Genomic DNA, 24,740 nt, shown 5'->3' with positions numbered 1-24,740 from the left:
CTCTGACATATATAGCAATTGTAAGTCGCTTCGGATAAAAGCGTCAGCTAAATGAATAAATGTAAATGTAAATGTAAATCTATTGAGGGTAGGACAGCTCAGTGGAGAGCAGGTGCAGTGTATAGGAAATATATATTTTATTATATATAGGCTGCCTAAAATAAATCAGCTGAGTGCACAGATACGCTAGTATGTGTGTCATAAGTCCTACCTTACATTGGTGTGTCTCTGTACATAGAGGTTGTGGAAGTTGTTGGTGTTTTCGGCATGGCCAAAGTTAGGACCCTTCAGCCTCTGAATGATTTCTGCCTTCATCACTCTCGCGATGTGGGCGGGCAGCAGGGACAGCAAGAGGCGCTCCTATTGGTCGTAGAGAGGAGGAAAGTTATATACGCCATTCCTTTGAATGGTTTCCTAGGCTATGTTTGTAAATTAATTCAAAATCGAATTACTGATATACTGGTCAAAAGTTTCTAATCAAGATTTAATATTATATTTTCATATTTATAATTAAAATATAAAAGAACTGTTTTCTATTTGAAAATATTTTTAAATGTAATTTATTCATGTGACGTCAAGACTGAATTTTCAGCATCATTACTTTAACCTTCAGTGTCACATTTAGAAATCATTCTAATATTCTGATTTGCTGCTCAAGAAACATTTATTATTATCACTACTGGATAGAGTTGTGCTTCTTAATATTTTTGTGGAATCGTGATACACTACCATTCAAAAGATAAAAAAGAAACAAATACTTTTAATTGATCAAAAGTGACAGTAAAGATATTTATAATGTTGTAAAAAAATCTATTTCAAATAAATGCTGTTCTTTAAAAAAAAGCAAATTATTACCAAAAGATGGAAGATTAAGTTTGACGCACTGCATTTCTCAGGACAGTGTGCTCTGTTCTTTTTTTTGTACTACGTCATCCAGATATTCTGTTCATATAGAATTTGCATTTTTCACACTATAAATGCTACATACATACATGTACAAGTAGTATGGTACTATGTTATTTAGAACAAAGCCCTAATCTTTGAGCACTTTTTAATTTTTTAATTTATGTATTTTTGTTTACAAATGATGGATGGCAGGTGGAGTGAGAGAGAAAATTTGAGAAAAATGAAAACTGAGGTGGATGAACAGATTGAATCATAGCAGTGTAACAGATGTCTCCTGCAACTAATGAACTACCCTGATTGTAAAAGAAACATTTGTGATTCTACCAAAGACTTGTTTGCTCAGATGCTGTTAAATTTTATTCTTTATTTATTGGGATATTATTTTATTATTTCAGCCAACCTGTTCTTTAGATAGCATATTAGCATTGGACATATTGGTAAACCACTATTTAAGTAAATTTTTGACCCTGGGTTAAGCAATTATTCACACTTAAAAGAGGGTAAACACAGGGTTACAGTGAATCCATTAATTTTTCTTTTTATTACCGGGTCACTCTTCCTCATTTTTTTTCTCTCTCTTCACATAGTGCTTAAAGGTGCTCTAAGCGATCCCGGGAGTCGTAACTTCTTGTTGACATTCGAATTGTTGTCAAACAAAACGGAGGCTAGCTAGACCCTCCCTCCTCCTCATCCCGTCTCCTCCCTCCTCCCCTCCCTTCCGGCATAAAGGAAAGTCAAAATAGTCACTACAAACAAAGTTAAGTTTTACTGATACTTCATTCAATGTGTAATGTCGCCAAGTTAGATAAATGCTTTTATATATTGCAGAACAGAACGCAGAAAAAGAGAAACATTATCTTAATCGTTTCGCCACCTGAGGTTATAACTATAGCTCCCATACAAGGATGCAATAATAGCAAGATAACGTTAGCTTCACGTTTCCCAGTGAGCATAAACAACGGCAGCGTCGTAAACAAATTTAGTCAAAGTTGTCAATAGCCTATAAATGACATCCTTGTTTGGCGAACATGAACGTCAGTTTAGAAAGAAAAATGGATTTACCTGTTCTGCAAAAACAGAGCAACTATGTCGGATTGGAAGCCCTTCTGCCTGCGGAGTTCTCGCCACCTTTCGAAGGTTTTTCCGATGTAAATTCGGGACTTCACGCGTTCCTTATCCTTGTCCCTCTTCTTTGCAATTTGTTCATCGAAACGTCGTCTCTTTGGTCGTGTGTCGACCATAATTCAAACTTCCCTCTTCATGCTTCTCTCTCCTCCACACCCCCTTCATGTGTACGCGCAGTCGCGCACTAACCCCCCAAACCCCACCCTTCAATACTTCTTGTCGGTCATTGGCTGGAGCACTGTTTGTTGTGTTTCGTGGTGCAGGTGAGCCCAGTTTGTTTTTGTTGCCGTTTGTGGAGCCTGTGGTGTCTAGAGAGACCGCGTTTTTTGACAGTGTGTTCGGGGGACAGGCAGCTAGCAGATAGTGAGGAGATGTTTGCTGTATGTGACAAAAAATGTTTGGGCCTAAAAAACGCGTCGCATCACTTAGAGCACCTTTAATGAAGGTCAAAAATAATAATAATAATGATAATAATGGGGTGTGTGCCATGTGCAGATTGTGACAGCAGGAAAAAAGGTGAAATCCATTAATGTACTATTATAAAACAAAAGAAGAGGCAAATCAAAGCAGGTTGTCCACACTAATGGGTTCAAGTACTGCATGTCCTCCGGTCTGGGGGAGTGATTGCTAAAGGAAATTATGTCATTAATCCATTGTGGTTCTTTTTCTACAGTATAAATTAATATGATTTCTGCTCTGTTAAAGTGCAGAAATATTAATTAGCAAAATTGGATGTTATTTTTGGACATCCTATCATATGAATATTACATATGAAGTATATCACTTAGAGATTTTTAGTTTGAAGAAAATGTGGATGTGAATATTGTGGCTGGAGTGTTTCTGTGGGCTTGTTTAGGGGTCCAATGTGATTTTTAGGGTGTTGCTAGGAGGTTGCTTCCTGGCCCAAGTCAAACATGTCCACCATCAAGTCTAAGATTTTATGAATTCTCATTCAGTGTTTTTTTAAACCACTAAACAATTTAGACAAAAAAAAAAAAAAAGATATTCTAAAATGTATTTTAGGGCCTTCAAAGTTGACATGTTAACTTAAGATTTCAATCAAATATAATGAGATATATTCAAAAAATATATATACATTATTAATAAGAGTAACATACTGTAAAGATTACATTAAAGAACTTTAAATTCACAGCTGCTCTTGTTTTGCTGCTTTTACAGGTGTGCTGTATAATTTTACAGTATAATTGTAGTTTATGATTTACGGTAATCTTGTAAATTTTACAGCAATTTGTTACAGTGTATACTTTTACCAGGTGATTTTTAAATATATATATATATATTTTTTTTTCAGGATTTGCACCTGCCCACACTGCCAAAAGAACCAAAACCTGGTTCAATGACCATGGTTTAACTGTGTAATTACTGTGTGATTTCATGTAATATTCTAATTTTTTTAAATCCTGTTTTCGTGGGTTTTATGAGCTGGAAGCCCAAATTATGTACAAATAAACAACTAAATACTTGAAATCGTTTAAGTTGTGGGCCCTGAATCTATAATCAATGGAAGTTTAACGTTTTGAATGGAATTATGGAAATAAATAAACTTTTCCATGATATTCAAATTTTTTGGAAAGGGTCTGTAAATATATTCAATATTCGAGATAAAACAAACTTCTCAACAAACTGCAAGATTTAAGGTATTATTCATGAGTAAGTTTAGGGGTTTGCAAATATTGTGCTGTGCTTTTTCAAACCTGAACTCTTCTAATGACAAAATATATTTCAAAGATAATGTTTTATTCACCCTTGAAATGTAAAATGAAGCATATCTGTAATTAGGCTGATGGTCTGTGCTGTACTAATGTTCTGATTGGAATGACCAAACAGTGAGCAGCCCTGCAGGAGGTAAATTAAGGAAATGCTCCAGCATGTTTTACAATATGGCTGAAAGAACCGACAGTTGATGATGAACTGACTGAAGAGCTCCATTCTCACAGTACACAGAACATACATACAAGATTCAATCATGTTGCGCAGTGACTGTAAGTGAAACATTGCCTTTGCCTTGTGCTCTGTAATCGCCAAGAAAGCCTAAAACACAACTCCGATAACATTCATAGAATAATGATGCTGAGGGTATGTGCTCAACAGGCTGATATTTCACAGAGTGAGAGTGATCATTCCTGATGGAGCAGAAGTGCCGCCAGCGATCTGCTTTTATCTCGCTGATCATATTTCACTCACTCAGCCATCGCCACGGAGAAACACTTTCTCATTATTTCACACAAAACAACAATAAGCAAAACTAACCCAGGCAAGAGGGGTGCCTTGTACAGACTTCCGCCCCACCCGTATCCAACAGGAAACTGCTGGGGGGGAAAACAAATGTAACTCTCGGCCCCCTCCGCCTTCTAATATTAGCCACCCATTGTGGTGATATAATGATCTCTTCAATACAGCTGCAGGAATGACTCATGCTCAAACCTATCCGATACCTCCCCAAACGAGGCCTACATTAACTTCCTGTTCCCTGAAGGACCGGGCACCACGCTTTATCTGTTCTTTGAAAGCAACGTGGTACAGGCAATCTGTTTATCCCTCTAGTCGTACCTGCTGATGCTTCTCTGATTCCAGTTTGATGGGAGACTTGATGCAGTTGCAGGTGTCGTGGTACGTCTGTTTAAGAGCCAAATCCATCAGGTGTTTGTGATAGGCTCCCGCCACATTTCCACAGATGAAGATGATGATATTAGCCAGGATCTACACACACACGCAAACAGCTTTAGTCAAGGGTATATATAGAGATACTGCATGCTCTGTACTCTGGATGTTACAGAAATGTTTCTTAAAAAAAGAAAGGTTACACTTTATTTTAAGGTGTCTGTGTTACAGTGTAATTATATATTTAAGTACCGAATAATAAGTAACTACATGTAGCCTATCTACAGTATCATCTGATCTATCTATCTATCTATCTATCTATCTATAAACAATATTATATATATATATATATTTATAATACACACACACACACACACACACACACACACACACACACACACACACACACACACACACACACACACACACACACACACACACACACACACACACACACACACACACACACACACACACACACACACACACACACACACACACACAGCATTTCTTTGCAAAATTCTGACATAATGTGAACTCTGATCTTAATTTGTCTAATATGTTGAAATAAATATCTTAAATAATATATATATATTTTTAAATTACAGTAATCATTATGAAAATAATACCACAATGCATTAAATATGAATGGTCCTAAAATCTTAATGGCTTAATTTTCTTTAAGGAAAATATAATTTCTTTTATATTGTCAAATATAGTGAGAGAGAGAGTGAGTTCTCAGAAAACCTTAATTCCACGCAAGTGTATATAAATTATCAATCCGGTAATGGATATGCTAAATATTTAGCATTGAATTAATGTGAAGACTCAGTGTGTATTCAATACAGCATTGGCATACAGTATAAAACAAGTAATGAATGCAGTAAATTGCCTCAAAGGTACAGGAACACATTACTGCCAGACCACAGACACTTTAAGAAAATATGCACAGCAACCAAATGGCTTTTGAGTTTCAAATAGCAGAAGTAAGCGCATTAGCGAAAGATATAATCAGTATAAGGATCTAGAGAGTGATGTGTCTGTACATTGATTCGAAAGATATTGATCTTCAGGAAAAGTGAATTCAGTTCAGCCCACAAAAAGCTTTCAACGGCCTCTTGCTTCATGTCAGAGTGAACAAATATCAGTGCAGTACTGAATATGGTGCTGTTATCTTTAACAAAAGAGCAGGGCGTGTTAGATAATTAGGTTTAATTGCAATAACTGAAACTCTATACATAATAAGGCATTTGAAATTTGAAATATATAATTGAATTGTATTTTTTTAAATCAAATAAATAAATAAATATAAAACAGGCTTTTTCTTTAATAAAATTTTAATTTATTTTATAACTTCATTTGTTTTTATGAAATATGATCTGGGCAGGTTTGTGACAAATTCTGAGATTTACCCATATAGTAAATTAGTTTAACAATACTATTATGATTGAATAGGTCATAAATATTTATTAGGTTGGTACGAAAGCTTGATACTATGAACCAGGTCCTGTAGCAATAATTAGTTTTATTTTATTTTATTTTTTTGCCCCCATGTACTTCCATAGTAAGTGTATTACTGTAATTGCATTTTTTTTTTTTACAAAGGGTATTGAGGGATGAGTCAAAATCATTTTCTGTGGTAATTGACAGAATACCAGAAATGCAGTCACAATAAAGCTTAATTTGCATTGAGCCTTGGAACATTTCTTTAATTTGCCCCATTTTTTAGGGCAATCTAGTCTGAGCCTCTTTTAGACTCATCAAATTTGCAACTTCTCCATGGCAACCTCTGCACACGCGTTTGAGATCAGCACAGGGCTTTAGTGTTAGAGTAAGCATAGCGAGTAAGAACAGAAGAGATTGTTAAAGGGATAGATTTACTCAGCCTCAAGTTATCTTAGGTGTATATGACATTCTTCTTTCAGACGAATACAATTGGAGTTATATTAAAAAATGTCCTGACTCTTCCTAGCTTTATAATGGCAGTGAATGGTTGTTTCTGTTTTGAAGTCCATTAAAGTGCATCTATCCATCATAAAAGTGCTCCACACGGCTCTGGGGTGTTAATAAAGGCGTTCTGAAGCGAAGCCATGCATTTGTGTAAGAAAAATATTCATATTTAACACGTTACAAAGTAAAATTCTAGCTTCCGGCCAAACGGCCATACGCAGTCTACTTACGCCTAAAGCGCAACATACGCAACTTATGACGTCAGAAGTAGCGTAGTGCGTCATGGTATAGCGTAAATATCCGTTTTACTTTATAAAGTTTTAAATGTGGATATTTTTCTTCCACAAATGCATCGCTTCGCTTCAGAATACCTTTATTAACCCCCCAGAGCCGTGTGGAGCACTTTTATGATGGATAGATGCACTTTTATGGACTTCAAAACAGAAACAGCCATTCACTGCCATTATAAAGCTTGGAAGAGCCAGGACATTTTTTTCATTGTATTCGTCTGAAAGAAGAATGTCATATACGCCTAGGATGACTTGAGGGTGAGTAAATCATGGGCTAATTTTCATTTTTGGGTGAACTATCCCTTTAAGGTTCACCCCAGACTGCGCAAAGGCGTCTGTCATTTTAATTAGTCGACAACCTCCTGCTAATATCACTCACTGACATTTTTAGCACATTAAACATCATCCACTTCTGGCAATTACACAACACTCTTCATCAATTAGGAACACAGTCAACAAAGAGCTTCTTAACAACCTCCCGCCATCTGAAGGTACATTGTTTGGCTTTCAGAAATTGATCTTGACTAATCGAACATTAACCTGACATACTACAGGACAACCACATTTGACTTGAAATTCTCTCTGGCTGTGTCTATACTGAAAGCAGCTGTGTTGGTATCAGTCAGTGACTTCAACAGAAACAGGAACCTGCTTTCAAACAGGATTCCAAGACAATATCATTTAGCATTAAATATCTGCAATGTAGAGATTATCATAAACTTTGAGCAGTGAGGGAAAACTGCTGTCACTCCATTCCACTCTGCTCACATAATGTGTTCCAGACCAATGTGTGTTGCTCATAGGAAATATGGGTGGTTTTTAATGTCAGTGTATGTTGGACATTGTCCAACCAAACCCAAAAGTGTATATATATATAAATATTTGTTTTCTCTCAAAGTAAATTTTCGCCACAGTATAATTTCCACAGCATCTCAAATAATGTAATGCATTGTGTATAATAGCATTGGGTGATGGAAATGAACTTTATGAATTTTAACATTTTAGTAATAATAGACTGACTTCTTTGTCTGATCAATTGGCACAATAACATATTCTGCTCGCTCTCTCTCTCTCTCTCTCTCTCTCTCTCTCTCTCTCTCTCTCTCTCTCTCTCTCTCTCTCTCTCTCTTCAAACGTGTGCTATTTCAGGCCTGGTCCACCTGCCATGAGACACACCTGTATCTCACTGGGAGAATTTTATAGGACAGGTCCTTCGAGAGCAGACTTCTTCTGGCTGTAATCACTGAATTAGAGGAAGAGGACAGGCAAGTAAACGAGCACAGTGTTGGGTCTATGGGGAACCGTAGCTTAATTACAAAACACTGGCATGTGACATCATCTCTACAACTGTGTCTGTGACCCCAGTCCAGTCCCCAGTGATCGAGACCTTCTTTTGCCGAGTACGTCAGCAGTAAATGTCCTAAAAGTGACGTACAAAGCCTTTAAAGGCTCTAACAAACAAGGTATGACCTGGAGCTCTTGAGAGCACCTAACATAAAAAGGTTATAACGCTTCTAATGAGAGTGGCGGAAGCTTGATTAACTGTGAGTGCTGAATGTGAAGGGTCGTAAAGGTTGGGTTTAATGAAGCTCTTCTACTGTTGGAGAACAGTGTGGTGGACTGACTAAGTGTTTACCGGTCTAAAGGAAGATTATTTTTAAGGTTTTTAAATTGGACTGGATTACAAAACAACATCCTACGTCCTTCCGCTACTCGATTCTTGAATGTAACGCTCCTGTCTCTTGAACACAACATGATGACAGCCAGTATTTTTGTGTTTCTGTGGACCATGTGACTAGAGTGTTGCCTTGGTAACATGCGCTGTGTTTAGGTCTGGTCTGAAATACATTTCTGCTTGAGATCTGCTTAGGAAAAATAAAGGTTCTGGAAAATCAATTGAAAGGTAGGCATGAATTGTTATTTAAGAGTTACATAAGACTCTTTAGTACAGTAGCAGAACCAAAAAAACTGTGAAGGGAAGTGCAATCAGTGTACATATCAACTATGTGTATTTATAAAGCTAAAAAGAGATATAGTGAGAGTATACATTGGGAAGATTGGGGCAAGTTGTCACACCTTTTACTAAAGTTTATTTTTCTCAGGAATGTTTCATGTTTAAAGGTCATCTTCTGCATAGACACATACGTTAGAGTCCTGGCTATTTTCACTGTTTTTGTCCATGTACAATTAATCAACACACACTGACCTTTTATGACAACATGCAAAGGATCTTGCTCTTATGGAAGGACGTGTTGTGTCAGAATGTTATATGAGGCAAGTTGTCAGAGTGGGAACCTGCTGTTTATTGAATTGGATAAAAAAAAGAAAGAAACTTAAATTAATATGTGAAACAGCAAAAAAAATTTAAAGGCTAAAGTAAAAATAATAATATCAAAACAGAATTTTGGCCAGCAGATTTGGTAACTAATAAATTTAAAATGTACGTGACAACTTGCCCCAACAAGACATACAAATAAAAAAGCCTGCATTAAAATCTAATTTTATTTAATAATAAAAAAAGTCTAAAATAAATAGATGGTGATATTTGAATTTAGTTTCCACACTTGAGTAGGGTTGAAAAAATAAACATGATTAATTTAAATACTTAGTTTCCTCCCATAAATTTTGCGTCTGAAAGGGAAACTCCTACAAATGCATATGCAGTAAGGTCAGCTGCAAAAATAACCCTGTCCACGCCTTTTCCGCACTAAATTTTCCCTGCGTGTCATTAGGAAATCCTGACATTAGTTTTTTAACACCAGAAGAGGGTTTGCGCTGGAGCAAGTAAATGCTTAGTACAGTGGGGGGAGTTGTAATCTGCTGACTGGTCAGTTTAAATGTCTCTGATTTTGGTTTTGATCACCTGGTCAAGGGAGGGATAAAAAGAAGATTGTAACGGTTGCTCTGTCTCTTCTTTTCCTCTGGGTCCCTTTCTTGGGACACTCTTTCCTTGCCTCCTCTTTTCTTTGTTTTTTCTTCTTGGGGGCTTTGCTCTTCCTCTCTACCTGAGCTCTGCCTTCCATCTCTCTTTCGCTCTACACTCTCTCTCTCTCTTTCTATCCCTCAGGTAACATTTTACAAACATTAGGTACAATTAAAAATTATATGATTTTATCATCATATTATTCATCATTAAACCCTTTCAATTACAAATGATGTGCTTACCAGTTTTGATTCGGTATTAACTTCAAAGTGCTACCTATTGCAATACAATATTGTCACGCTATAGCAACACTCTCCCACATATTTTGCTATTATAACGCCGCTTATTTCCGTCGTCGGTATAAGTAGCAGTGGGTGGTAATAGACAAGAAATGTACAGTTTATTACCATCATACTGATAACGTTTCTTTAGTCATTTGGCAATTCTGCAGCCTGAACCACTGTAGTGAAACCACCCTTATATTATACATTAATATTATATTTGCCTGTAACCTGTTTTATATTGTTGAGAAGTGGGTAGGTTTAGGGTAGGATGGGGTTAGTTGCTCCAAAATATAAAAGTATCAATATATAATATGCAAATGCAAAGAATTAAATGCATCTTTATCCATTTAAAAGATATCAATGAAGTTCCCTGTTCGTAGATAATGTGATGCTTAGGGATACGGGTACCTTTAGCGTGCCTTCTTGTGACATGGAAAGCACTTGACCATGCTTCAGTCTTTGACACCTTGGGAGTGAGAATGGGTTGCAACCTTTTTTTTCAGAGCTTTATTTACTAATTTAAATTTTCAATACTTCCTGAACATGATTAATGAATGAGTGGACGAGCTATTTCTCAAATAACAAATAACAAGTAAATGTAAGAATAACTTATTGTTAGTAAAACATCAAAATGAACAATTACCAGACTGAAGCAAATACAATTTACTTGATTATACAGAAATAATTTTTTATATTATTATATGATATATCAGGCTTTTAAGGTACGTTTATTTGTACATCTCTCAATCATCGTTCTAATGCATTGCACTTTTTTGTCTAAAAGCTCAATAAACTTAGATTTTTCTGACTATTATTTAATATCTCAGGCTTTAAAGAGAAGAAGATCAAGACCAAATGACACACATCTGAAAAAGCTGACCTTGTGGAATTGCACCGGATGGACAAACTTTACCAGTTATTTCTGCAATAATAAGTGTCATTTTATTCGGAAGGCCATATGATGAGCAAAACAACCAGGCTACAGGATTCTGGGATGTGTGCTCTCCCATGTCATCAAAGCCATAAACTGTAGGTCATGGTGAAACACCATCACCCCTGACCACCCCTACAGGAAACAGAGTAGAAACATCCTTCCACATTCACTCGCTCTCTCTCTGACTCTCATTCTCTAACATACTCTCGTGTTTCAGACAACTTTTTATAGAACAAAATCTTTGGTTCTTTTTGTGTCATTCTGGTGCTAAAAGACTGTCGCCGTTTATTCTTAGATACTAGCTGTTCCTTTCTCAGCCCACACAATTTCAGTGAACCAAATCAACTGGAATGCCGTACACACACACACACACACACACAGTTACCTGCCAAACGAGGGCCTCCATGTGGTCGGTAGTGTTCGAGAGGCAGATGCTGAGCACTAGTGTGTGGGAGGTTGAAGTGAGGACACTAGCGATGACGGCATCCCTCATGGAGAACGGCAGCATGGTGTACACCACAAACACAATAAACAGGAAAAATGACACCTGCAAACAGAGTTAACAGAGCATTAGACTGCCATTTAACATCTGTTGTTCAGAAATACAGGACAGAGATCAGTTCAGGATGAACACCGCATTTATTATCAACTAAGCAAAAAAACTAAACAAATATTCTAAAATCTTTTTTGCTAATGTTCCCTATAAACAAAATGTTATTACTGAATGTTCTCTGAATGTTTAAAGTTCCCCCCTTATGGTTTTTAGAATATTCTCTTTCATGCAGTGTGTAATATAGCTGTTTGTGAATGTAAACGTTCTACAAAGTTGTCGAAAGTGTACGATAAATAAGGTTATTGGCCCTTTTCGGAACGTAATGCCCGGGTAGAAGTCTGCTGCGGAGCTTGCTTCAGTGCTGGCTCAGCAAAAGTGCGCATCGAGGGCGCATATCGGCCGCAAAGTGGGTGCTCGCGAGCACCCTTTTGAAACCTAAAAGAAATGGGACACCCTACGGTCTCATGGACTTAACGGACACATGTACGCGGTGGCTGTTGTGAGTCCACAAGACCTAAAGTGTATATGATGTGTGCCATTTGGGACAAGGCCATTGTTTCCCAAAAGAAAGAATCGACTCTGAACCGCCTAAACGAGTCATCTGTAATTCGAATCCCACTGCGTTACAGTTCTGCGTCACTAGATAAGACATTTGCATAATGCCAGCCTATGTTGTATGTTGTCCGCCGTGAACAACTTGACCCGCCCACAAACAGCATTTTCCTGACGACTGCTTCTCAAAGTTTAACGCGGGATTTGCAAAACGCTTACTCTTGAAAGATGGGTCAGTACCCAATTTATTTGGAACAGCTTGCACCTCAGAATCACAACCTGTAAGTATGAATAATTATTTATGTATATATTTTCTACCCGGTGTTCAAAATTCATAGTTTTGGGTTTTATATTGTTTATGTCTCTGGCTAATCAGCTAACTCATGTTATTACTGTCTTACTGCAAATCAGCTGTGGGCCACTATTAGATAAAGATAAAGATTTGAATCCAAAAATTTTGCAAGATTTGTTTTGCAAACTTTAATTTTATATTAGCCATTCACGTTAGAGCTCGGCTAACGTATGCACCATTATTGATACAGTTCCTGCATGTGCACCGCAATAAATTAGAAATATACACATCGGTTTGTTGATGGACATACACTTGTTGCTGATACTGATCTTGAGGAATTACAGTTGGAACATCTCATAATGTTCCTCAAAATGAGTAGCGTATAATTGAGAAATGTCCTGCTCAAGTCGTCCTTGCAATGAAGTTTTCGGGTTGAACAACTAGTTCTTCCAATGTTTCATCATCGCTCGGATTGATATGGTTAAATCGACATCATCGTTACTGTCTTTACAGTCTTTATAGCAATGGCCGTTTAGCTTCCGACAGGTGCTGTAAGTGGCAGACCAATCACAACAGACTGGGCCATTTGGCCAATCAGAGCAAAGCAGGCTCTCAGAAAGGAGGGATTTAGAGACTGATTAATCCTGGGAATCGTTTGAGAAACATTGAAAAATGCATTGAAATGTGCAATGTATATAAATTAAAAGTGTTTTTTCCACCTTTGATGTATGTAAACCTGTTGTAGGAGACTCCAAAACAAAATCAGGAACCTTTAAAATAGCATTATAGGGGCACACGTATGTCTTTTCTTGGTTATGCGAACGTTAAAGAAACACTCCATTTTATAATTTTGAAAACAAAGAACACTGTTACACCATGTCCTAACCAGAAGCAAAGTGACAGGCTCTCAATCAATGATGACAATTTGACATGTTTGTATGCAAATGCCTTTATTACAGGAAAGTTTCAAGATTCATGGTGAGGGAGACTGGAGCTCAATTTGACACTGATAGTCTTGCAAATACCAACCATCCTTAACCAATCAACCACTTATATATTTGAACTAAAATCAATAACAGACTCAAAAGTTGTTAAAAATTCAAAATGATCTCTGTGTGTTTTGGTTTAATGCATTTTGCGCTAACATATTATAAGTGTATAATGTATTAGTGCTCGGGCTCGGCTGTCCAGTCCAGTATGCATTTTTTAAAAGATTTTTATATAACAACATTTTTAACCTGCAAACTGTCGTAACAGCATGTTTACAAAGCCAATCTTGCTGCACAAAATGTGCGGCTCAGACTGTTCATTCTGAAATGATCAGGGACACTGTTAAAAATAAACTTCAGCCATTTTTTTCCTAACACTGGGATCCTTCAGAATGATATAAAGCTACACACACAGCTAGAAGCAGCACAAGATTTGGCAAACTTTTCCACATTTTACTCTTATCATTAGTTTATGTGATGTTTAGGAAAAATAGGATCCTGCTTTCATCTTATTACCTCACCCAATAGGCCTCATTGACGTAAATCAATGGGAAAAACGTGGGAGCTCATGTGTTGATGCATTTATCATCAGAAAGTTGCCTAAATTCAGTTCAGTAAATGTACTTTTTTGACTGAAAAGAAAGATTAAAGTTCTGAAAGTTCCAGTGTGTTTTCAGTATACATCATGTTCTTTTATCTCAAAAGATCATATAATAAAAAATAAAAATAAAAAAACATTTGCAGAGTTTACAAGAGATATAGCATACTTTGCCCTTGAAAGAAGGTGAAAAGAACTATTGCACCAAAAACAGTCATAATGTAGTTTTTCATGACAATTTTCCATCCTCTTTCTGACTACTGGCTGTTGTTGCTACTGTGTCTTTGATATCATGATGACATATGAATAACATGTCTTTGCAGCTTAATTTCCATAAATGGAGGTAGACTGGAAAGTGAGCTTTACACTACCAACATTCACATCTGAAAATCTGAAAAAACACTAAGATAAAGTTCAATTAGTCAAGTAATTAAAAATGAGCAATACATTTGTTATATGATTTATTACCATTTGTTAACATTAGTTAATAAAAATAAAAATATTCTGTTAGTTCATGCTAGCAAGTCCATTAAATAATATTAACAGAACTTTTGATTTTACTAATGTATTAGTAAGTATTTTTCATTGTTAGTTCATGTTAACTAATGCAGTTAGCCTATGTTAACAAATGGAACCTCATTGTAAAGTGTTACTGAAAATGATATATGAAGAAAAAATGGGCAATATGCTTTGTTTTTTTATATATTATATTTTCTATTACTATTTCTGTTTTCTATATCTATAATGTTATGTATGTCTTGCACCAAAAACAGTCAAAAAGCAATAAACTATACAAGAGGGCCAGAAAACTTGTAAAAGTAAATGTGGACAGTAATATGCCAATATGTGCTCATGTTTGAGACATTATGATGACATCTGAATGACATGTTTTTGCAGCTTATAATTTCCATAAATATCCAAGGTAGAGTGTAAAAAGTGAGTTTTGCACTGTATATGCTTATACTATTCTGAACGATTTCAGAATATTTGTATAGCACTGCCTCATTTGAAGGTCTCTGGATAAAAGCCTCGGCTAAATGGATACATGTAAATAAATGTAAATATTTCTTGTTTCAAAAGAACAAGAAAAATCCTGCTTTGCATGCATTTCCCCTTTAAACGACCTGTAGTCTTTTAGTGAGTGCCAAACTCCACGTTTCCTCACATTTTTAACGCTTGATGGATGTTATACACTCATAAATATTCTAAAACTTATGTTTCACATTTTCTTACACTAAGTGCTGTTTTTTTTGTGAGTGAGGGCTCAATATAGCACCGGAGGAGTGGCAGATAGGGCACTGGACGGCAGAAAAGCCTAATGGATTTCTGGCTTGGTCACTCTCACAGACCACACACACACACACACACACACATACACACTGCCAAAAAACAAACAGATTGCAGGGAAGTGATTTTTTCAGACAAAACATGTCTTGAGCCTTATCGATCGCCATTTCCACTCTGTCCGCCACAGAGGAGGATCAGAGAAGCTGTCAGAAGTGGTTACATTTGGCTTGTGAAGGATAGAGAATCCCCTAGCAGACAGAATGCTCTGATGGGCTCTCGGGCCGGGGCGTCTCGCACTTCAACCTCGGATTGCTCGGATAGTTTGAGTTTTTGCTGAAGTTTTGAAGTGTTGGAGTTCAGCCTCAAGACTTGGCAAGGATAAATGGTTAATTTCTCCAATGAACTGATTGCTTGCCAGTTCCATGCCTTCTTAGGGTTATGGTCTATCTGCTCACAGGATTAAGACTGGCAGTTCAATTCAGTTGTTTTATACTACATCAGCCCAGGTTTTAGAGCTGAATCCCAAATATGCACTCCTCGTCCCAGGCTCCCAGCACATGTCTGGGAACTAGAGTCAGGAACATGGCATCAAGCAAAATGAAAAGCTGTGCCTCGATGACAGAAATCAAGCATTATACAATATCAAAATGATAGATCAATGCTAAAATCCTTATTTCACATTTAAATTAGATTCTGAATCCCATATTATCATTGTGGACTCAGACTTTTGGTTGCCACTGTATCTTTTCAACTGACAAACGTATTTTTCTTCTAGTCAGTCTTAGTGATCATGACTTGTTTGGCTGAGAACAAAACAGTCACAGCTGGGTTGAGCTCTGTGAAACTCTCAGATCTCATTTGGAGTGGTTTGCTCGTATTAATGAGTTATGAATTATCACAAACATGCAGTACCTGCCAATTCGATTTGCATAGGTTTTGACTGTGCATCACTGATTTCCCATTTGCAATAGATGGTAAAAATGTTCATCTGCCCGACTCAAAGCCAAGAATCCAAATAGCATAAATCCAATCTGATATTTTAAAATATTAACAAGTCTAATTATAATTTAGCTCATTATTAATGTGTCCCTGTAGAGAATCAGATTATTTGAGTTAATAAAATATTTTATAATCATCCAGTGTGTCTGATTCTTTAAATACATTTTCAGCGGAACTATTCCTGGATCAGGGTTATTAAACTGAAACTAAAACCATAAAAATTGTCACTTGAAATACAATGAACTTTAACTGAAATAAAACATTAAAAAAAACGTTTATTTAGTTTAACTTGATGTACTAAAAGAACTAATGCTGAAGCTGAAATTAAAATTAAGATCTATATAAAAAACTTATAAAAACGACAAAAATACAAAACAAAATGACTAAAACTTTAAGTAAAATTCAAATGAAAACAGATAATATACAAATAAAAGCTAACGAAAAATATTAAAGCTAGGGTGTGCAGTTTCGAGGAGTTTATTGTCTTTATAAAGTCTATATAGACTCTATGAGCAGGGTGCGCGGAGGTATGCAAATACATAGGTTGACAGGCAGGTAGGACATCCTATCATTACATTCGGACCGAATGCAATCATTGGACGAACAGTGTTTGGTCCTGCGATTTCCACAGCAGATATACATACATTTTTTAATGTTTAGACAACTTCTATTATTAATCGCTATCAGGATGTGAAGAGAGCTTCAACCAGTATAACAATAAGTGTTTGTGAAAAACATTGCCTACCTTAACTTTAATACAAATTTAAATAGTATCTCAATGATACTAAAATAACACTATCCTGGATATGTCAAACAAGGCAATAGGATATTTCTCATAAATAAATGATAATATTCATCATAAATGATATATATTTATATATATTCTATACTAGCAAATCTCATAAGGAGTGCAGCTCTAACACACACACACACACACACACACACACACACACACACACACACACACACACACACACACACACACACACACACACACACACACACACACACACACACACATACACACATATATATCACATTACCTTAAATTGTCTTTTTAGCATAGACTTTATATAGAGATCAGAGTTATGTTATATCATGATGTTATTGCTATATTGATCTGGTATATTGTGTTCGTATGTCATTGCTATAAGATCATCACATCAAATTTAATAAAACATATGCAAAGCATATTGTTCAAGGGTTGCTAAGGAAACAGATGGTAGTAAATTCATAAGATACACTTAGAAGGTTTGCTTTTTCATAGTGAATAAGATTATGTGGTCTACAGGGATCTTAATGTCCGGTTAACCAGTCTGCACTGCTTTTGTATTAGAAAAGCAAATGGAAATAATCTGATAATCTGAAAGCCTTCCATTAAAAGAATGATTATAGAACATATAACATATGAGAAGTAGCGCTGTCATCAAATACAGACCCAAACACATTTCCAGGACTTAGGAAGAACTGAAATAAAGGGGGTGAAATGGGGCTAATTACCACATAACATTTGGTTAAACTTTATTTTGATGGTCTCTAGACCATCTTGACCTGTTGACTCTAATAACATTGCACCTAATCCTAACTCTACTAATACTCTAATGAGAGTAAGTTAACATGTAGGTGCATTGCTACTTACAGTCAACAGAATGTCTAAAAGGGGCCATCAAAATAAAGTGTTACTCAACATTTAAATGATTAAACAATTGGTGTGACAATGCAGCAAATTTATATAATCATATAAAACTCCAAATTTGAGATATCAGTGACAGTAGTGGCAGTGCTAACTAGGTCATTCTAAGAAAGCTGTGCGTGTATCATGACTTGACTTGACTGATATTACTAACAACATACTGAACATATTCACATTATTTGATAGATTTAACATAGATTTGTTTAAGTGAAATGCAAAGGTTTTTTTTTAAATTGTATTATTAATATTAATAATTAATATTCTATTTTCCTCTCGTTAAAAATAATCATACGATTTTTTTGCCATTACATAGTTCAAAAAGGTATGTTTCTCTCACAGTCTTTATTTGTATTTCATGATGTTTCGACTTTACGTTGTTAATCTCAATAGTTTCGTTCTGTTATGAGCGAAAAAATCACAGTGATCACTTAAAATATAGAAGCCTTAATATTAAAGGTTTACTGTTTTTATCTGGTGTTTTTGTTTTTCATAGTGTGATTTTTCATGAATTGTACTGAATCCAATTAGGGTCATTTGGACCCGCAACAAAAATTGTACCCAGAATCTAACCAAGGTATGAAGAGCATCTCTGAACGAAAAACACGTTGAACCAATATATATATATATATATATATATAGGTTCAACGTGTTTTTCGTTATATATATATTCAATTATAATGAGTAATTTATTTGTCTAATTTAGAGCACTACAACAAAAAATGTACTACCAGAATTCAACACAATACTCAATGCAGTAACTTTACCACATCCATTCTTGACAGACAGCAGTGGCAGCTGGTGCTTTTCAAATCTAGGGATGCACACCTGTCAATAGCAAAGATTGTGTATTCACATACATTTTGTATCATAGTGACAGTCTGCAATGCTGCTAAAAGCTGCTTCCCATGTCTCACAACATGCTTCCTGCGCCATCTTAGAGCAATTGCCACTGATTTACAGATTTTACTCTGCCAGCTTATCTGAAGGAGGCATTTTCCTTTTGCCCTTCTCCTTAAAAAGTATTAACAAAGTGACTCAAAGTCTGCCTCCTTCTCTCTCATCACTTCATTAGTTCCCCATCATTCCTTTACATCCTTCATATAATGCTTTTAATCGGCACCTCTGTCAACACCAAACTGTTGGAAATGGGGGTCCGCGGGGCTGTCCGTGTTTTCAGTGGTCTTTTCTCAGAGTTTGCGCAAGGTTGGCGTAAAGTGAGTATGGCTGCCTTTTGTTTCTCTGCTGGCTCTGACCTCAATTATGTTCTCTCTTCTGTACAACATAAAAAGGCTGTTGGCTTTTCATTGGCGGCTCTAATGGAGAACTGCTGCTGTGGGTTAATGATGCCTGCATTACAGACCTCTTCGAGGAACAGTGAGGGCTTTTCATCTGCAATAGTACCTCGACCCATGCTGGTGACAATGTCCGGGATGCCATAGTTTTTCCTAACAAGTGTTGCAAAACAACTGCAAGTATATAGCTTATTAGCACTCAAGCAATGTGGCTGTGTGACTATAGTGGTGTTTCAGCAAAACCAGAGAGCGGAATAGTGTGTAGCTTAAAAGGCTACAGTCAAAAACAGGAAATTAAATAGGATATAGCCTAATAGAGCTCTTTAAGTCTTCAACTACTGTAGACGTAGCTACTGTGCCATTCATTTAGACTTAGACTCTTTGCTAATTAGTACTTTGCTGGAGTACTTTGAGTCCTAATTAGGTGGTAGCTTATTCATTTCGCCTGAACCCGACTAGTTCTTCTCGTCACGTGTGTGAAGTCTTATTAGTAGGCTTTTTTTGAGTTTCCTCATAATAATCATATGATTTTTTTGCCATTACATAGTTCAAAGAGGATGTTTTGACTTATCTTTACCTTGTTAATCTCAATAGTTTCGTTCTGTTATGAGCGAAAAAAAATCACAGTGATCACTTAAAATACTGTTCTTAACACAATGTACAAGAATATTAACAGTAAAAAAATTATATATATTTGCTATTTAAAGCCAGGTAGCTATCCCGTGTATAATGTTGTGGGTCAATTCGACCAATACAAAAGTTGTTGGAAATACTGGATTTTGATGTTTGCGGGTCAATTTGTTCAAATTTATTTTTAATTTGTGAGAAGTATTAATATTAAAGGTTTACTGTTTTTACCTGATGTTTTTGTTTTTAATAGTGTGATTTTTCATGAATTGTACTGAATCCAATTAGGGTCATTTGGACCCGCAACAAACATTTTACCCAGAATGTATACAAGGTATGCAGAAGAGCATCTCTGCATCTAAACATCTAATGGAGTTTCCTCCATTAGATGTCTGGTGCCCTTTAGAGCTAAACCTTCAGTCACAAAATGTTGGTCCAGACTGCACCAACCTTAGGGGGTAATTTATATGGCAGTGCCCTGATAAAAAAGACCTGTGTATCTGCTCATCACAATATGTGACCCTGGACCACAAAACCAGTCACATGGGTCATTTTTTTTAAATTGAGATGTATACATCATCTGCAAGCTGAATAAATAAGCGTTCCATTGATGTATGGTTTGTTAGGACAACATTCGGCCGAGATACAACTATTTGAAAATCATTGAGAAAAACATTGAGAAAAATCGCCTTTAAAGTTACCCATTTATGTTTGTGATTGTGCTGCATTCACTCACAAAAATAAATGTTTTATATATTTACGGTAGGAAATTTACAAAATATCTTCATGGAACATGATCTTTACTTAATATCCTAAAAATCAATCATATTGACTCATACAATGTGTTGTTGGCAAATATGCCCGTGCTACTTGTGACTGGTTTTGTGATCCAGGTCTGGGTCACATATGTTGGGTTGTGGATGCCGCTAGATTCTTAACTTAACTAAGGTTCAACAGTTTCAGCAGTTGGCACTGCTTGGCACGGCTACAATGATCCATACTCTACACCAGTACCAACACAACACAAACCAGCCTTGAACAGATAAAGTAACAAGGTTAAAAGCTGGTTAGCATGGCCCAGTTAGCCCCTGGTGGAAGATGTTGTAACTACACCATCTGGGTGTAAAAAGCATCTTTCTCCACTGATGGAATCCATAACCTCACTTCTGATGACATCTTTCCAGGGTAGTGGGCATCATTTATGGCCGACAGCTTAAAATGGATGTCATGTAGGTGCCACCCAGCTCTTACTGAAGTAGCTCATGGTGAAATGTGGCCATCCTTTGATCCAGAGCCAGTTTGTGTGGTACATGCATATCTCATCATTTCCAGATCACTGAGCCTATCCAAGTTATTAAGTCCTGTCAAGCAAACAGCCCGGGTGACTCATGGCGAGGTACATTTACTCTTGCACCGAACAGCCAATCTCTCCTCTTACAGCCACAGTAACACCATAACTCAAGAGCTGTTTATAAAAGACAACCAAATTGTAGATTTTGAGTGGTGGCTAAGCTGATTGCACCTCTTTCTCACTAACAGAGCAGAGCGAGAAAAAAAGTAAGAAAAAAAAAAAGCTAAGTGTTCGAACAAGGCAAGCAATATTTAATACACCATTCATTTTATGGATGCAGAGGCAGACAAAAATAGTGCCGATTGTCATAATTACTCTAAGACATGCATTTATGTTAAGATTGTGTCACGGTCATTAGCCAGACTCATGTGTTAAGCGGAGTTCAATGAACTAATGAATGATTCAGTGCGCAGAACAGCTCACACACTAAAATTCATGAATTACTGTGCAAATGACTGAAAGAAAATGACACCATGTTAGTGAATATCTGCATGATTGTAGAGCGCTTTCCATCCAAGCAATTTACTTGCACATCTACATATATATCGTACTGACGCAAGTTGTGTTTTATGCATAGCGAATACTGAATTCTGGGCGCTTCAGTATGATAAAATGTAAATTAGGAGTGATAGCCGTAGAGGTCAAAGGCAGACACTGAAGAACAATGACTAAAATGACTGAAGACTGAAATGGAGAGCTATGAAAGTGTTGTCACTCAAGTCTCACCTGGTCCCATGGACAGATGATCCCACCATAGAACATAAAGAGGTAACCCATGGCAACCAGACAGCCCCAGACGAGCAGGGAAAAAAGGCGGAGAAGCTTTTTGAAGACTGACTCGATGCAGACGAGGATGAAGATGGTGAGAAAAATGGCCAGAGTTGTGGGCACAGTCATGATGAAGGCCATGTGGTCCTCCATTTTCTGTGGAAACATAATCACATAATGACTAATTCACTCAAGCATTCACTAACTGATAAAGAAGAGAACATTTTATTGAGATATGCTGAAAAAGAACAGATTAAAAAAAGACAAGGCATAGTCCACTCGTACATTTACAGCAGGATTCAATTCAAAGAACTGAAAGATTTTTCAATGCCAACATAGTGAAACAGACAAACTGTGACCCTAACCGTAGGCTCTTGACCCGAATTCAGTCTATCATGTTTGCCCAAACTTTTCCATTAACCTAATGGTTCTGTCAGAGTGTGATAGTAGTGTTTTTACTGTTGAATTATTAATTAATATGGACAATTAACGTTTGAAAGAATGTTTGCACTCAAACTGCTATCGGAATACGGTTATTTGAAAATAGGTTTGTGCTCATAAAATGTAATCAAATAATGAATGCACATTAAATACAACATGAAACAACATTTGCAACCCATTTCACTTTCATAATGTGCCATGTGCCATATTTTTGAGTAAAACAGGATATGCAATTAAATATTTTTGGCAGGACTTGATTTTATCAACTCAGAGTTGGTTTATATAAAGTGGGCATTTCATAAAAGTATCCATGCGACTTGTACTATATTCAAAGTCTTCTGAATTCATACGTGAGGAAAAGTGACATTTACATCATTATGCACTGATAGTCAAGCTCCCTCCAGTGAGCTGAAACCAGATTGAGTTTAACTTGAGAATCAGATCAGTCTAACTTGAATTAATCATTCAGACTGATTTTGTGAACCAGATAGACTGATTCATTTAAATGAAAACTCATACAGTATGTACCACTTTTATGGTCTTTTTTAAATAAAATAATTTCTATATAGCTTTAATTTTTATTTCAGTTGTAGTATTTAAACTTAAATGTATTTATTTCAGTTATGGCGCTTTTCCATTACCAGTACCAGCTCAACTCGACTCGACTCGACTCGCCTCGACTCGGCTCGCTTTTCGCTCCGTTTTCCATTGCAGATAGTACCTCCACAATAGTACCTGGTCGTCATAGCGACACCGCAGGAAACTGCCGTGACTTATTCTACGCAACACACACCCGCTACCCACACACACAGGACAATGGAGGAAATCGAGTGTATGCTGTTTTTGGATGGTTTTGGTTTTGTTTTTGCTGTTTTTTATTCAGGATACTCCGTCTGGCGCGTGCAATGATGACGCAGTGAATAGTGACGATTCTCTCTGACCAATCAGCAATCTGCCGTGTTTTCACGTCACATTTTAGTATCGCCTCAGCTCGCCTAGAACCTCGCCGGAGGTGGTACGAAAAAAAGTACCTGGAAGCAGGTACAGGTACAACTTTTACACAGTGGAAAACCAAACAAAGCCGAGTCGAGGCGAGTCGAGGCGAGCCAAGGCGAGCTGGTACTGTGTAGTGGAAAAGCGCCATTAGTTGGCAAGGCTACATTTCTAGTTCCCTTTCAAAGTGGAACCCAAACGCTACGTCTTGGTATTGATGCTATAGGGAACGGTGTCTGAGGCATGTACGGTCTTATGTTCCATAGGGAACTATGAGGCATAAGCAAGTCTGAGGCATGTGTAGACAAACAGCAATAATCATTGGCAGACTGGAGTTCATGATGTCACACGCGGAGCAGCAGTGAGTATAAAAGGGTGCCTGAGCCTTTTCTGTCTTCAGGAGCCACTTTTTTTTGTATGTGCCACTAAGGTAAGAGTCCGTTGGAGCACGTTCGACTCCAGAGGGAGCTGAATGAGATCATTATGTTACATTTGCATCAAGAAAGTTGCTTGATTTTCTCCTCCACTGTCCTGTATAAGTTTGAGAGCCTTTTATTCCTTCTATATTTCCACATTCAGGTGTCAAGATGGAGGAATTTGTATTTGGCCTGTATCGTCTCCCCTATGTAGTCAAACTATTTGCGCATTGTAGCCAATTACAGACATGAATGCAGTGATCTCATCATTGCAACTCGATTTCTGCAAACTCGTGAATGCTTTTTATCATAACTAACAGTACAAACATGATGTAAATAAAGAGATTCATTGTGCAGTGTAGACAGCGTCATTAATTATAACGTGAGTTTTGATGAGAGTGTAGAACTCAGTCACTGTTAAGCGCCAGTGATTATAAACGATTTTGAGATAAAGAACGTCTGACTGCAGGTTACATGAATCATTACATATCAGAAATCACTGATAACAGATTAACCATTAGAATTTACTAATGTTGTGGCATTACTGTCGAGTCCATTTCTTGCAGCAAAAGTCTGTTTACAAAGCCTATGCCGAAATAGTGACTGATTTACCAAAGAATCCACAGTCAAACATACCGAACAAACAAATAATGCTCTACTAAAACATTTGCATAGTTAAAAAAAAAAAAAAAAAAAAAACACTTTACTAGCATTATGACCCTTTGGAAGGTAATGTTATTAGTAGTCCAGTAATCCTGTATCTCTCTTCTCTCCTCATCTCACTAATGCGCCAGTGAGTGGGACCAAGGATGCGATGATGTAGAAGTAGGCATTGATCTGATTCTACAGAGGCAG

The 24,740-nt window shown here is 36.8% G+C and overlaps 1 protein-coding gene across 2 annotated transcripts in view; it reads right to left on the bottom strand.

Moving 5' to 3' along the window:
- Positions 1 to 24,740, bottom strand: part of adcy2b (adenylate cyclase 2b (brain)) — a 65,554-nt gene that overhangs the window by 22,609 nt on the left and 18,205 nt on the right. For both annotated transcript variants that reach the window (XM_082185284.1, XM_082185283.1), the window contains exons 2-5: positions 21,994 to 22,191; positions 11,420 to 11,581; positions 4,603 to 4,752; positions 212 to 360 (exon numbers count right to left, since the gene is read on the bottom strand). In XM_082185284.1, the coding sequence (XP_082041410.1) occupies positions 212 to 360; positions 4,603 to 4,752; positions 11,420 to 11,581; positions 21,994 to 22,191 (659 nt within the window). The remainder of the gene's footprint in view (positions 1 to 211; positions 361 to 4,602; positions 4,753 to 11,419; positions 11,582 to 21,993; positions 22,192 to 24,740) is intronic.

This window comes from Leuciscus leuciscus (assembly GCF_965113295.1).
Source record: "Leuciscus leuciscus genome assembly, chromosome: 12".
NCBI classification, from domain to species: Eukaryota; Metazoa; Chordata; class Actinopteri; order Cypriniformes; family Leuciscidae; genus Leuciscus; species Leuciscus leuciscus.
This window is presented reverse-complemented; position numbering and strand designations above follow the sequence as displayed.